The 12,760-nt window shown below is 41.3% G+C and overlaps 1 protein-coding gene across 1 annotated transcript in view; it reads left to right on the top strand.

Annotated features, from left to right (window-relative positions):
* Nucleotides 1-12,760, top strand: part of dlgap2a (discs, large (Drosophila) homolog-associated protein 2a) — a 212,484-nt gene that overhangs the window by 166,711 nt on the left and 33,013 nt on the right. The window contains 2 exon segments of the mRNA XM_051945125.1: nt 4,028-4,187; nt 5,189-5,405. Coding sequence (XP_051801085.1) covers nt 4,028-4,187; nt 5,189-5,405 — 377 coding nt within the window.

Raw genomic sequence — 12,760 nt, forward strand, 5'->3', positions numbered from 1 at the left:
AAATAGAGTATGTATGTTAATGTTGCAGCAGAGAGAGCTTCAGAACATTGTTACAGCTGAAACATGGTGAGTTTCAAATCAAAATATATAAAAGGCACATCCTGTTTGTCAACCAAAGTGGAGTGCGATTGTTAGTTTTTTAAACAAAAAAATCTAAAAAGAAAACCATAGTTGATTGTATAAACTTCCCCTAACAAGGCTTGTTTCAAGCATAATAATTGCCTCAAATGTTTTAAATCACTCATTTAGATGATACTATCTGGGCTGAGAATTTAATTTGTACAAAATTTGCATAGTTCCATTTTGAAAACGTAATATTACTTCATTGTCTGCAGCGCGCCTGAATATCTCATTATTTGTTGAAGAGTGTGACCATTTGCAACTCTTTTTTTTTGACACCGTATCTCTTACTGTTTTGAATCCACACATCAGAGGCATCAGAGATGTGAGTGCCACTTGGCATGAGAGTTCTCATCCTATTACGGTTCATTGGCCTTGTTGAGATGGAATTAGATTGGAATCAAGACAGAAATGGCGTAGGGTGGATTTCCTCTGCACTTGTAGCAATTTGATGTCCCTCTGGGGCGTTCAGATGGGCCAAACACAAATTTGACAGCAGCGGCTCCCTGAAGCAAATCATGTTGAAGTGAGAACAGGCTGTCAAGCTCTCTGTCACTCTGGTGGTTGACAGGGTCGCCTCTTTGTTCATCTCACCAATAAAGAATACATCACAGTCACGGGCGCGCTGAGCTGGAACAGCCTGTGCACTCGAGGTAAAGCTAGGTGTCAATGATTGTTTTAATTAATAATCATTTACCTGATTTCACCCCACAGCCGGTCGCATCCTGTAAGCTGCAGAGCCGTCAACTATGATAAACTAAACATGAATCACCTATTTTTGTGCCTTTGTCATATGTTGAAAGAACGTGTTAATGATGATAAACAGATGACGTGCAGATTTCACTATTACGTATTAGCATAATTAATCAATCAATACCAATATGTCACATCTGATAACAGGTTACATCCATACACATGCACAGAAGAACAGAATCTTTCTGCAACCATCTGTACACCAGCTTCTCTTTAAATGTCTGTGATCAAGGCCTGATCACACAAGCCAATCAATCAGACCCGCTTTTAGTCAGTTTCCAAAATAACTCACATTTGTTTGCAGCCATCTGTGATTAGCCATAATTAATGGCAGTTAACACAGGCAAAGCATTCGATAATTCCTGATTTGTCATAATGTAATTATTCATTTAAATAGCACTATGTATAAGCATTTCTCACTCAGATCTCAAGGTCAAAGCAGAATTTCAGCCCATTGATCTGTGGCCGTGTGGGACGTGTGATGCATAGTTAGGCTGCTTTTCTGTTTGCTAGGCTTTTTCTCAACACTTTCTCACCTCACTTTGAATGTAACATTGGACACTGTAGAAAAAGTATATCATTTTTGTCTTCTACCGCTTAATTTCTTGTTCCAAAAGATTGCATCTTTTTTCGTGTTCTTGAACAGAATGTACAAGAGCTTGAATAGACACAGTGGATTCAGTGATTGCAAAGTGTATTAATCTCAATTTTTATCCTTTCACATACTCCCCTCGCTGTAGTATCTTGATTAAGATTCACTCTTTTTGTTTTTCTTTACCCCACTGACAAAACCCAAGAGAAGATTTCTCCAGAAAGTGTTGCAGTGCATTCATTTTGTTAAAAATGATGCATTTATTGTGATTTCCGCATTTTATATTAGCCTGATTATATACCCAACACTCTTGAGCTGTATTTTTTCTTGTGCATTTGCTAATGCTTCTTGCAAAATCCTTTTGTTCATGCCTCAGATTTTATCTTTTTTCTTTTTATTTCCTGTTCAATCAAATCATTATTTTGAACCATTCTCCTCAGAAATCAGGACACAACAGCTACTGTTAAAACTGGACTTCGTTTAAGCACCGAAAGAGTATTTTCAGTGGCAGCTTGAAAGGCAGGAAGTGTGAGATTCCCATCATCCTGTGCCTTGATATTGGCAGACAATGGAAGTGCATTAGCACCAATCAGAAACATTAGAGAAAACTTGCTGTGCCATGATTTGATAAGGGCCAACGCATCCTCAAAACAGCCTCCCCTCACTCAACTGATGATAATAGACATCTCTGTGGACTGGGATGGATGAAGTAATACACATTTTAAGCCTTAGCCAGTGCACTTCTGTCTGATCTTGTCAACTAAAAGCTTCACTAACGTCCATTGCTCGGGGAGGGACAGAAGTTATTTTTTGTTGTTGTTTTTAATCCTCATTTGGCTCAATTAACCACATCTAATTAGCCTCACAGGGAAAGAGTGTGCGGTTTATGATGTAGCGTAATTGTTGTGTGCAGCATTTTATCATCAAATGCTTTGTTCTACTTATTTTGGTCATCAGTGGTGGACATTGTACGCGCACCTACTGTGTTACACAACTCATAATACGCTCCCCATTATATCACGATTATTTGTGTGTTTGTGCACGTTTCATTTAGAAAACATTACCTCGAACAGGCAATTCTGTCTGCCAATTAAATCTAATTGTAACATTCTCCCACTTTTATCATCCCACAAAGGCCATGTTGGTCATATTGTATCACCCTAATGTTTGCAGCACTTTGGTGAGGGCTCCCAAGCAAACATTCAGTCGTACCACAGATTCCATACAGAGCCAGTTCCATTGGACTTGTGCCCAGTGACGTCATATCCATCCAACTCCCACTTGTGGGACCCAGTAACTCTGTTTTCTTCTCTACCCACAGCTCTTACCGCCTGGATAAAATCAACAGTGACATGCGTAACTACATCACCAATTTTGCTGCAGACTTAAGGTGAATACAGGCTCAGCGCCTCCCCCTTACCTCTCTGTTGCTGCCATGTTGCAGTGGTCAGATGTCGGAGCCAGCTGGCTTGCTGCCCTGCTGACATCCTAAATATGGACGCCTCACAGAGCAAACACTCAAGACCAGTCAATGAGAGGTCACCTGGGGCAATCTGCTCATACTGCCAGAGTATAAGGCAACATAAAGCACAATAAAGATATGATCTGAGTCACTGCTACACATCAGCATGGCAGTAAACATATTATTTTTTATACAGTGTTAAAAATGATGTGTGTTGTGAGAGACTAATCACAATAATTGTAAGATAGCTCTTCTTCCCATTTTCAGCTTTTTCGCTTTAACCACTTCACTTTTAATCTCTGGATGTTTTCGCTCCAGGACGTCTTTGGATGTTTAGAAGGTTGACATTACTTTGCAAATACACAGGGCCTTGCTACAGCGACGCAAGATGGATTGGGGGACTTTTAATCATGCTGGCATTTTCTTGCTGCCAAACACCAGCGTTTATCTCTATAAAAAGCCCAGAAACTGCTTACTCATCCCTGCCTGCCATTAGAAATAGATCTGGCGGAGGGAACCCAGCTTCACTTTTCTATTCTTAAAGTGAGTCACATAGTAGTCTTCAGTTTACTTAAAGCACATTTCCTTCTCTGTGTCGTTCTCTTCATCTTCTCTCCAGCAGATTCCTAACCAGGCTTGAGTTTCTGAGCATCTCTCTTGCCCTGCCGGGGTAGCACATTTAATTGACCTGGCTGACACCGGGGTGCTCTCTGAAGTGCTTGCTCACTAACTAGCTCCTGATTTGCATTTCCCTCATTTCCAAGCATTGATTGGATGCTTCAGCACAATAGAAATCGAACTGCCTTTATAAGGACAGTGAAGAGCGCATCAGTGTAGCGGAGGGGGAGAAAAACAGAGACAACCTCCCCTCTTGAGAGACACACTGTCATAACCAGTCTCCCTCTCACCTTCAGGTTGCTCAGAGGAAGCCCGCTGGCCTTAATAGCACTTAATTGTTTTTGTCATCATGTTGCACCTGTAGTCACTAGTCAGGCTGCTTGTTTATCAGTTAAATTATTTTTAATTGACTTGTTCAAGAATCCGTGGCCACAGCTGTAGTCCCACTCCCCCTCTGTTTGTCTTTTTCTCTCTCTGTTCAGTCAGAGCTACCACTTGCAAGCCGCCAGGGACATGCACCCAAGCATTGCCCTGGATCCCTCTGCCAACTACAACTCACCCAAGTTTCGCTCCAGGAACCAGAGCTATATGCGGGCCGTCAGCACCCTCAGTCAGGCTAGCTGTGTTAGCCAAGTGAGCCAGGTGAGTCTTTCAGTTTGGGAAAGATTTTCAAATCCTAACTCGTAATGGAGACCAGTGCTTCACACTTCAGACTGCTGAGGGACCCGGAGGAGTTGTTCCAGAGTCTCCAGCAAAACTTAATAGAATAATTCCACAGAGTTCTTCATTTAAAACCTTTGTTTCAAGAACCTGACTGCCCTAGTTTCATTATCACTGCATGTCTTTATTTAGATATTGTTTTTGAAAACCCAGACATCCTTTTGTCTGACTTAATTTTAGTTCCACTCCCTTTATATGACAGATCATTTCACATCGTTTATCAGGACAAATTAAAGAACTCCAACAGGGGTTGTTGAGATACTCATCTCCTTCTTGAAAGAGGTGTATTGATTTGTTTAGAGTCTTAAAAGCTCAACTAAACTCTTACTAATTCCAAATCCCAATAGAACAAGATGTTTATGTCTGATTCTTGATATTGCCAAATGGGAGCAGAGTAATAACTGTCAAAAAATTTCTTCTCATTAAAGAACCATTTGTAGCAAGTCAGTATGAAAGACATTACCAGATAAGTCATACACATCGCAGACAGGATACAGAATAGCTCTTATCCACAACAACAAATTCTCTCACAGCACTTTTGGACACAGTCTGACCTTGACTTTAAGAAAATTACCATTATGTTGCATGATGTTTTCAGAAAATACGAGGAAGTGCAATAAACATAAGAGCTCTCGGGTTATCAACTGGCGTGGAAACAATTTCCAGGCAACACTCAAATACAGAAATAGTTTCTGTGACATTATAAAAAAAAAACAACAGCACAGTTTTCATTGATCTGGCCATTAAAACATGTTCACTCCATTTTATTTCAACAGCACGCCTTGTTTTTATTGTAAATGAAAGTGACAGATGGAGACACAATGTCAGGTTTTATAAGCAACCAATTATTTCTCTGGAAAAATAAATAGCCTCACCAGATTAAGAATGGTGAACGCATGCTCATGGCTTTTGTTTCCCCGCAGGTGAGTGAAACTGAAATAAATGGCCAGTTTGAGTCTGTCTGCGAGTCGGTGTTCAGCGAGGTGGAATCTCAGGCCATGGAGGCTCTGGACCTGCCTGGCTGCTTCAGAACCCGGAGCCACAGCTACCTGCGAGCCATCCAGGCCGGCTACTCCCAGGACGATGAATGCATCCCCCCCATGGCTTCTACTGTCACCTCCACCATCAGGTCCACCACAGGTAAGAACAATTAGACAAAAAAAATACATTTGCTCAGTACAACATGTGACATCTTGCCAACAACCTGACACCAAAAGCTTACGTTTGACATTGATGTGCAGTAATGGATGAATATAGAACAGTTAGTGCAAACTGGTTGTCCTGTCAAACAGCTTTGTATCTTTGCATGAATCACTCTTGTATGTTTCCATTTTTTTATGGAGGTATGATTACCCTAGTTACCACTTGTGAGCTGTGCCAGTTCATCCTACTGTATTTTGGATACAGTGCTTCATCTGCTCATCCACTGGATGCATCAGAGAGTAAAGCTATGAACCCTATTGAAAATCACAAATGGAAATTGTCTGAAATAAAAATCAGGTTAGAAAATAAGGACACGACTGTTTTTTTTTCCCCACCACATTTTGGAAATCTAACTTACTTTATGGTGGCACATGGTGACAGCGAGCATACAACTTATGTTCGAACTGGGCTAAGCAAGGGTATAATTCCAGACTGCAGAGTGTGGATTCTTCACTTGTAAACCTGGTTTACACTGTGCTGCAAACGGTTAAATGTCACAGCAATGAAACTTCTTTGCTCAAAGATTGTTTACTTCACACAGATTATTTTTGTCTCAACCCAAAGCTCATGTTTGCACACAGTGAGATCCTATTACAAAGTTGCCTACTATTGTGTCTAGACCTGGATAAAGGATAATGAAAAGCTGACAATGACTACACTGGTAACTGAACTGTCATATGTATCGCATATGCAAACTTGTTACAATAAATCCAAACCTACTCAGCCGACACGTGCATTCATTTCTGAGCGTTGATTATAAATTGTAAGCTGCTGGTGGTTTCAACATTTCCCATGATTGCTGGACTCGCAGAGGAAGGATACATCTTTATACAGATGAAGAATGTGGGAAGAAAAGAAGAAAAGTGCCTGGACAAGAAGTCTGAGTGGATTCTGCCTCCTCCTGCAATAGATTCATGAGCTAACAATATCAGTTGGACTAAAATAGGGAGAGTTAGAGGTGTGGACATCTGGAGATGTGCTTATGATTAATTCTTCATACCCATAAATGTTTGCTTACACTGCTTTCTCAGTAAACTCAAATATCTTTGAATTTTTAGGATGCGGAGTTTGGTGTGTGATGATTTTGCGACTTTTCTGGACATGGGGCAATTAAAGCTTTGATTCTGTCGGTCAAACTGGACCTCACATTTTCAATAGGGTTCATACTATACTTCCTGTTTGATGGGGAAAGGTCTGGAAGCTTTGCTCATCTTTGCCTCTTTTCACTGCACAAAGTTCACATTTCCTTACCTCAGCTGAAAGCAGAAGAGCATGCAAGGATTGTTCTAACACCTCATTTATTAGAAGTATTGTCCATTCTCTGTGATGTGTTCTGGGAGCCAGGAGTTTCAGCTTTGTGCATTGAAAAGATGTGAAGAATGCATGCTACAAATTTAGGATGAGAAGGCAGTGTAAACTATTAACGCAAATGAGTCAAAATGGGAATGCTTTCTCAATGTTAGACAGGTTTTTATTACTTCATTGTAAAATGATACTACAGAGCTTTAAGTTTTAGCATAAAAACATACATCTACTGTATATGAATGTGCAAATTGGGATAATAATCATCAAGGTCAGCATTTCACTGCTGTAGATTTCAGCAATTATCTTATTTTGACTCATGGCATTCAGTGCATGACTTGATGTTACTGCTTTGTGGCAATAAAAAGCACATTGTCTCCAGCTGCTCACACCTGTGGCTATATTACAGATACATATTTACATTTGTTTTCCAGACAGAAATTATGTGCAGGAAGACTCTTGTTTACCCGACCAGACCAGTATTCATGAGGATTTGGCAGACACGACCCCTTTGACTCATGATGATCTAGGCTGCCCCGTCAGAAGAGACAGGCTTTACCGCCAAGATAGCATGGGGGCTACAGCCAAACCTCTGTCTGGACCACCTGTTTCTCCAAGTCTCTTCAGATCTCCCAGATCTAGTGCCCCGGAAAGGCCATCGCCAAAAGCCATCCAGGCCAGTATAAAAGAGTCGGCCACCTTGGCTGCAGCTATCAGCATGCAGTGGAAGGAGGAGGTCTCGGCCATGCGTCGAGAATTAGCTGAACTCAGGAGGGACCTCTGTAAAGAACTTCGTGCTTTCAACAGTAATTTTAACACTTTCACTCAGCATTACAACACATGGTCTCCCCAAGGTGCCAACATGGCAGCTGGAGCTGGGGCAGGTTTAGGTGGAGGGGTTGGAGCTGGCACAGGGACAGGAACAAGGGCAGGGGCAGGGGCAGGCACAGGAGCAGGAGCAGAGCTCGGGGCAGGACTATTTGGAACCGCTACTGCAGATAGAGGCACTGGGGGAGCGAGAGAGAAGATACCCCAGGTGTCTAAAGTGTCTGTGGGGACCCAGGCCAGGAGCAAGGTCTTGGTCAGACAAAGCACTGCAGATGCAGCTGTGAACTGTCCAGAAGAGAAGGATGAAAAGAAAACAACCCGCAAAAGTCTGCCAAAACAGCTGTCAATGGACCCAAGTATCCTTGCCTGTCCACAGTCAATGTATGTGGAGAGTGCCATACCACTTACTTTGGATCCCATACTTCCTGGCTCTGTTAGAGCAGTCCAGCCAGGGACATTTGACTTGACTGCTCTGCCCTCCACTTCTCAAACAGAGCAAGAGCCACAACCAGAGCCAAAACCAGAGCCACAAACAAAGAAAGAACCAGAGCCACAACCAAAAACAGCGCAAGAACCAGAGCCAAAACCAGAGTCTGTCCCTGAGCCAGAACCAAAACAGGTACCAGAGCCAGAACCAAAACAAGTACCAGAGCGAGAACCAGAGCTGCCAGACCGTGCAATTGTGACTTTATCTGCCATAGTTACTACTGAGACAGTCACCAGCCAGGATACACTGCCACTTTCATCAGAGACAGCTCCTAAAAGTTCCCAGGATTCAATGACAGTGAAAGAAGAAGAAATACTAATTGTTCCACAACTAATAAATGTAAGCTCAGCTAATGAGTCTCATTCACACACTGAGCCATCTCAATCTGATAACATGAAATCCCCAGACTCAGAACTAATTGAAAGGGAAAAGATACAACTGCCATATCCAGTCCCTGTCGTTACTGTGTCTCCACCAGAGGAGCATGATCATGACATAATGTCAGATTCAGAGTCTCCAGATCCTGTAACTGTAGACAAACCAGATCCAGTCTCTCAAGACCCTACTACTGTGTCTTTACCATATTCAGGTGTAGACCCAGATCTGTCAGACACAACAGCAGCGGATCCAGAACCTCCAGATATACCCACAGTGTCTTCAACAAACCCCATTGGTCAAGGCCCAAGCTCAGTCTCTGATTCACCCACACTTGATCTTGATACTGTTACACCATGTAATTTAGAGACTGACAACAGATGCCCATCTATTGTGGTGTCGGAGTATCTTGACTTGGACTCTCCTGCAAGTCCAACCGACAGTGACACAAATCCAGAGCCCATTATCACCCTTCCTGATTATGATTCTGATCTTCCCCCAGAGCAAAATACATCAATCTCAACCTTTGCTTCCAGCTCAGTAGAAACTCAACCAAACACTGAACCAGATTCCCAAGACTCAGAGTGGCCACCACTCCCAGAACCACTGGATACCACCCCTATATATCATGCCGATTTGGTACACTTTGATTTAGTCATGCTAACTTCCCTAGATCAAGATGACCTAGATTCAGTGTTCATGGATCCTGAACCAGAGCCTTTTGACCTGAGTGGTGACTCTTTATCTAATGCTGAGGATTTAGACCCACCCATGTACCAATCAGACTGCCAAAGTTTACCGACTGTTGACCCTGCCACGACTTCCCCTTTGGATCCTTCACAATCAACCGAGTTGGTCTGTTTGGATCCAGCTATGGAGTATCGTTTAGCACACATGCCTCAGGATGTAGCCTCAGAATTACATGAAATTCCATTTCCACAGGTGACTGTCACTATATCACCTCCTAGTTCAGTATCACCTGATACATCACTGGAAATAGACTGTGGACCCACGAGTCCAGACCCAGATCCTGATCTGCCTGGTACAGATCCATCACCAACAGATCTCCAGGATATACCTTCAGTAGATGTGGAGCTCATGGAGTCAGATGATGTTATAGCAGAAACACTGGAGTGTATGTCTGTATCCCTGGAGACTGTGGGACCTGCAGAAGAGGGGACCTTAAGTAGTTCAGAAAGATCCTCAAGTGATCAAGCCTTTCTGTGGTACAGGTGGCAGAGGAGGGTCCAGAGAAGAGACTCGGTGCGCAGGAGTGCCAGTGTGGAACTATGGAGTGGCAGATACGAGTACAACAGTGCAGAAATCACATATGTGTCTCTCACTCTGTGAGCTCATACCTCATTCTCAGCAGACAAAATGTAGCTCAAAGTTTATTTATAGCTCATGGTTTGTAGCTGCCAGTGCACTGTAGAGCAACATACAGATGTAAAGGCCATGTGTTCATTGGCATTCAAGCGTGGACTTCTTCCATCTACACATACCTGCAGTGATATTTCATGATAAAATGACTGCATCGGTAGCAGCAAAACTGTCTTTCATGGACTGCAAGATACTGCAAGAATGTAATAAACCTACTGTGTTGACAAATATCCTGCAGAATAATACTTCAAAAACATTTCATGAAAGCAGCATGAACTTCTCTGAAGCAGCTGTCACCACTGATGTGAATTATCTTCCAGGACAGAGCTCCTGAATTCAGCGTACCGTGTAAATCATTGGCTACACGAGTAATGAATGTTCTTGTTCCGTCATTATCAAAAATGTTTTACACATCTATTTTAAGAGACTCTTTCTAGAGCTCTGGTACAGACTGTGGACAAGATGGTGTAATGTGAATGAGGTCTTGACAATTCTTGCAGAAATGACGGAAACTTTCCTTTTCGTGACTTATTTTGAACTTTCTGTGTATTGTCACTCTAAAGTGGAGTGAAGAAAATATCGGCAGTTATCATATAACTATAAAGACATACTGTTTACTATGTGAGCTGTTGGATGGACAGTTAAGAAGAAAAAAAGACATAATGCTGTGGAATAATGTTTGCACAAACTTTGATGGAGCTGGAATACTGTACTGTTACAGTTGTCTGCAAAAGTTTGGACAATTTCTATATTTTGTTGACATTTTATGTGAAAATAAGTGAATATGCCCCTTGTAGCAAATGACAAATTCTTGAAATATAAATGCACTTAGAAAAGTAAACTCTATAGGTGGCGTGCAAACGTTTGGGCACCCATTCACTTGTAGAGACCCAAAACATCATTGAACATTGAACATCAAGTCAAGTCAATTAGGGAAAGATATGGAGTTTGCACAGCGGTGCCCAAACTTTTGCATACAACTGTAATTTATCAAAAAATAACCCTCATCATTTGCACTCACTCAAATACAAATACAAACCAGTACAGTTACAGTATGTAGCCTCTTTGTAGACCTCATGTTACCAACATGCACATACACTTTGCAGTCAAACATAAACATATATCTTGGCTGAACTGTAAGTATAAATGCATTTATTGAAACAAAAGAACACTATAAATCATTACATTTGTCTGATAATCTGACTATACAAAAAGCAGGCTTTGTTGAGAGGTGATATTGTATTTTTTACTGTAAGATATCATCTTAAAGCTCAGGAAACAAAGACTGAGAATGTATTACCAACGGGACATAAGTGTAATGACATGTTGAATTGTGTTCCTTCCTGAAAACAGGTGTGTGTCATTGTGTGGCTATTTTTTTAATACGTGTGACACTGAATGATGAAAATAATGTTGTAATGGTGCATGACAGATGGCCTCGATATTTTGTGCATTTCATATACAGTGCCTCACTGTAAGTATTTGGTTCTATTCATAGTTTCGTTTTGATATTCAGTGCAACGGAAAAGAGCCTACATACCACCGAAGACGCAGAATCCTGTTACCAGCAATGAACAGCTAAAAAGCCAGGCAAATTACAAGATATATCTGTGCTATCTGTCCAATTAACGGGCTCTATATGGAATCGCCCACTGAAGTCTGTGCTCTAATAAAGTGCAGTGGAACAAAAAGAATCTTTCAGCAGAACATCAGTGAGCTGCCAGAAAAAGATTTGCCTGTGTGTTGTTTTGAATTGAATATGCGCAGAGCACTTTATAAAAGTTTGCTAAATTGGCTGCATCTGAAAGGTTTTCAAAGGGTTGGGAAGTTAATTACTGTTGTAATCATTTTGCCCATTTCACCAACATAACGTGCACCACCCTCTTTCTCTGTGGGCCTTTTCCACATTTAACCTCTCCTTTGCAAAACTGTTATCTAAAAACGGTTTCATTACATATAATCAGTAAATAAACTGCTACAGGATTCAGTCATGCAATGAAAGATAATGGAATATTTCTACTATGAGCTTTAGAACTGAGGGAATGGTGTTAGTGAGTCACTTTACTGAACTAAATTTAGATTTTGCAGAGAAAACAAACTGACTAACCTGTGTTTATCATAACACAGTATTTACTGTTTCATTATTAAAATGCGAATAAGCCAGTCGCCTCAATGACAAGAAGAAAAGCGATCTGCCCCACTTTAACTTACAGAATTGCTTAGACTATTTGCTTCTTTAAACTTCAATGTTTCATCAAGATCAAGGTTAGTTTAAAAGGGTGATAACTATTACTGGAACCCTTTCTGAGTTTCATTATTATTTTACACTTCACCCTGCTCCTTTACACATACCCCACATGTCCAATAGTCGTCTTGGGGAACAATAAATACAGTAGTTATACCCTCACTTTCTTTAAGAGTTTTTTTACTGTTAATTGAAATGAACTCTCACACACAGAAGAGGTTGTGGTGTCCTAAATGAAAGACAAAAAGATGTTCAAAGTTCTATCTCACCTATATAAACACGCGGGGGTTTGCTAAGGTCTGCAAGACAATCATCTTGTCATCTTCCCACATCCACAGACATCCATGTAGTAATGTGCATGCGCAGAATATGTCGAAATATGTATAAAACATGGTCCTTCGATCTGACTAGTAAGTAGTATAATAACAACAACTAGGCGTCCGTTGTGTCTGTAGCTGTCCGTTTGCATGCATAATCAACGTTTAAAGAATATAGTGCACTGAATGTAGTCTTGAATACCTGAAACATGAACCACATAAAGACAGAGCTACTAAAAGGACTGCACTCAAACCAAAGCTTCCATATAAAAGATGGACTTAGCCTTTGAGTCTGAAGAGTGAAGCCAAAGCAGTAGTAGTCTCAAACCTGCATTCTTTCTAACAACCAGCAGGGGGC

This window comes from Acanthochromis polyacanthus, chromosome 1 (genome assembly GCF_021347895.1).
Source record: "Acanthochromis polyacanthus isolate Apoly-LR-REF ecotype Palm Island chromosome 1, KAUST_Apoly_ChrSc, whole genome shotgun sequence".
Taxonomy (NCBI): domain Eukaryota; kingdom Metazoa; phylum Chordata; class Actinopteri; family Pomacentridae; genus Acanthochromis; species Acanthochromis polyacanthus.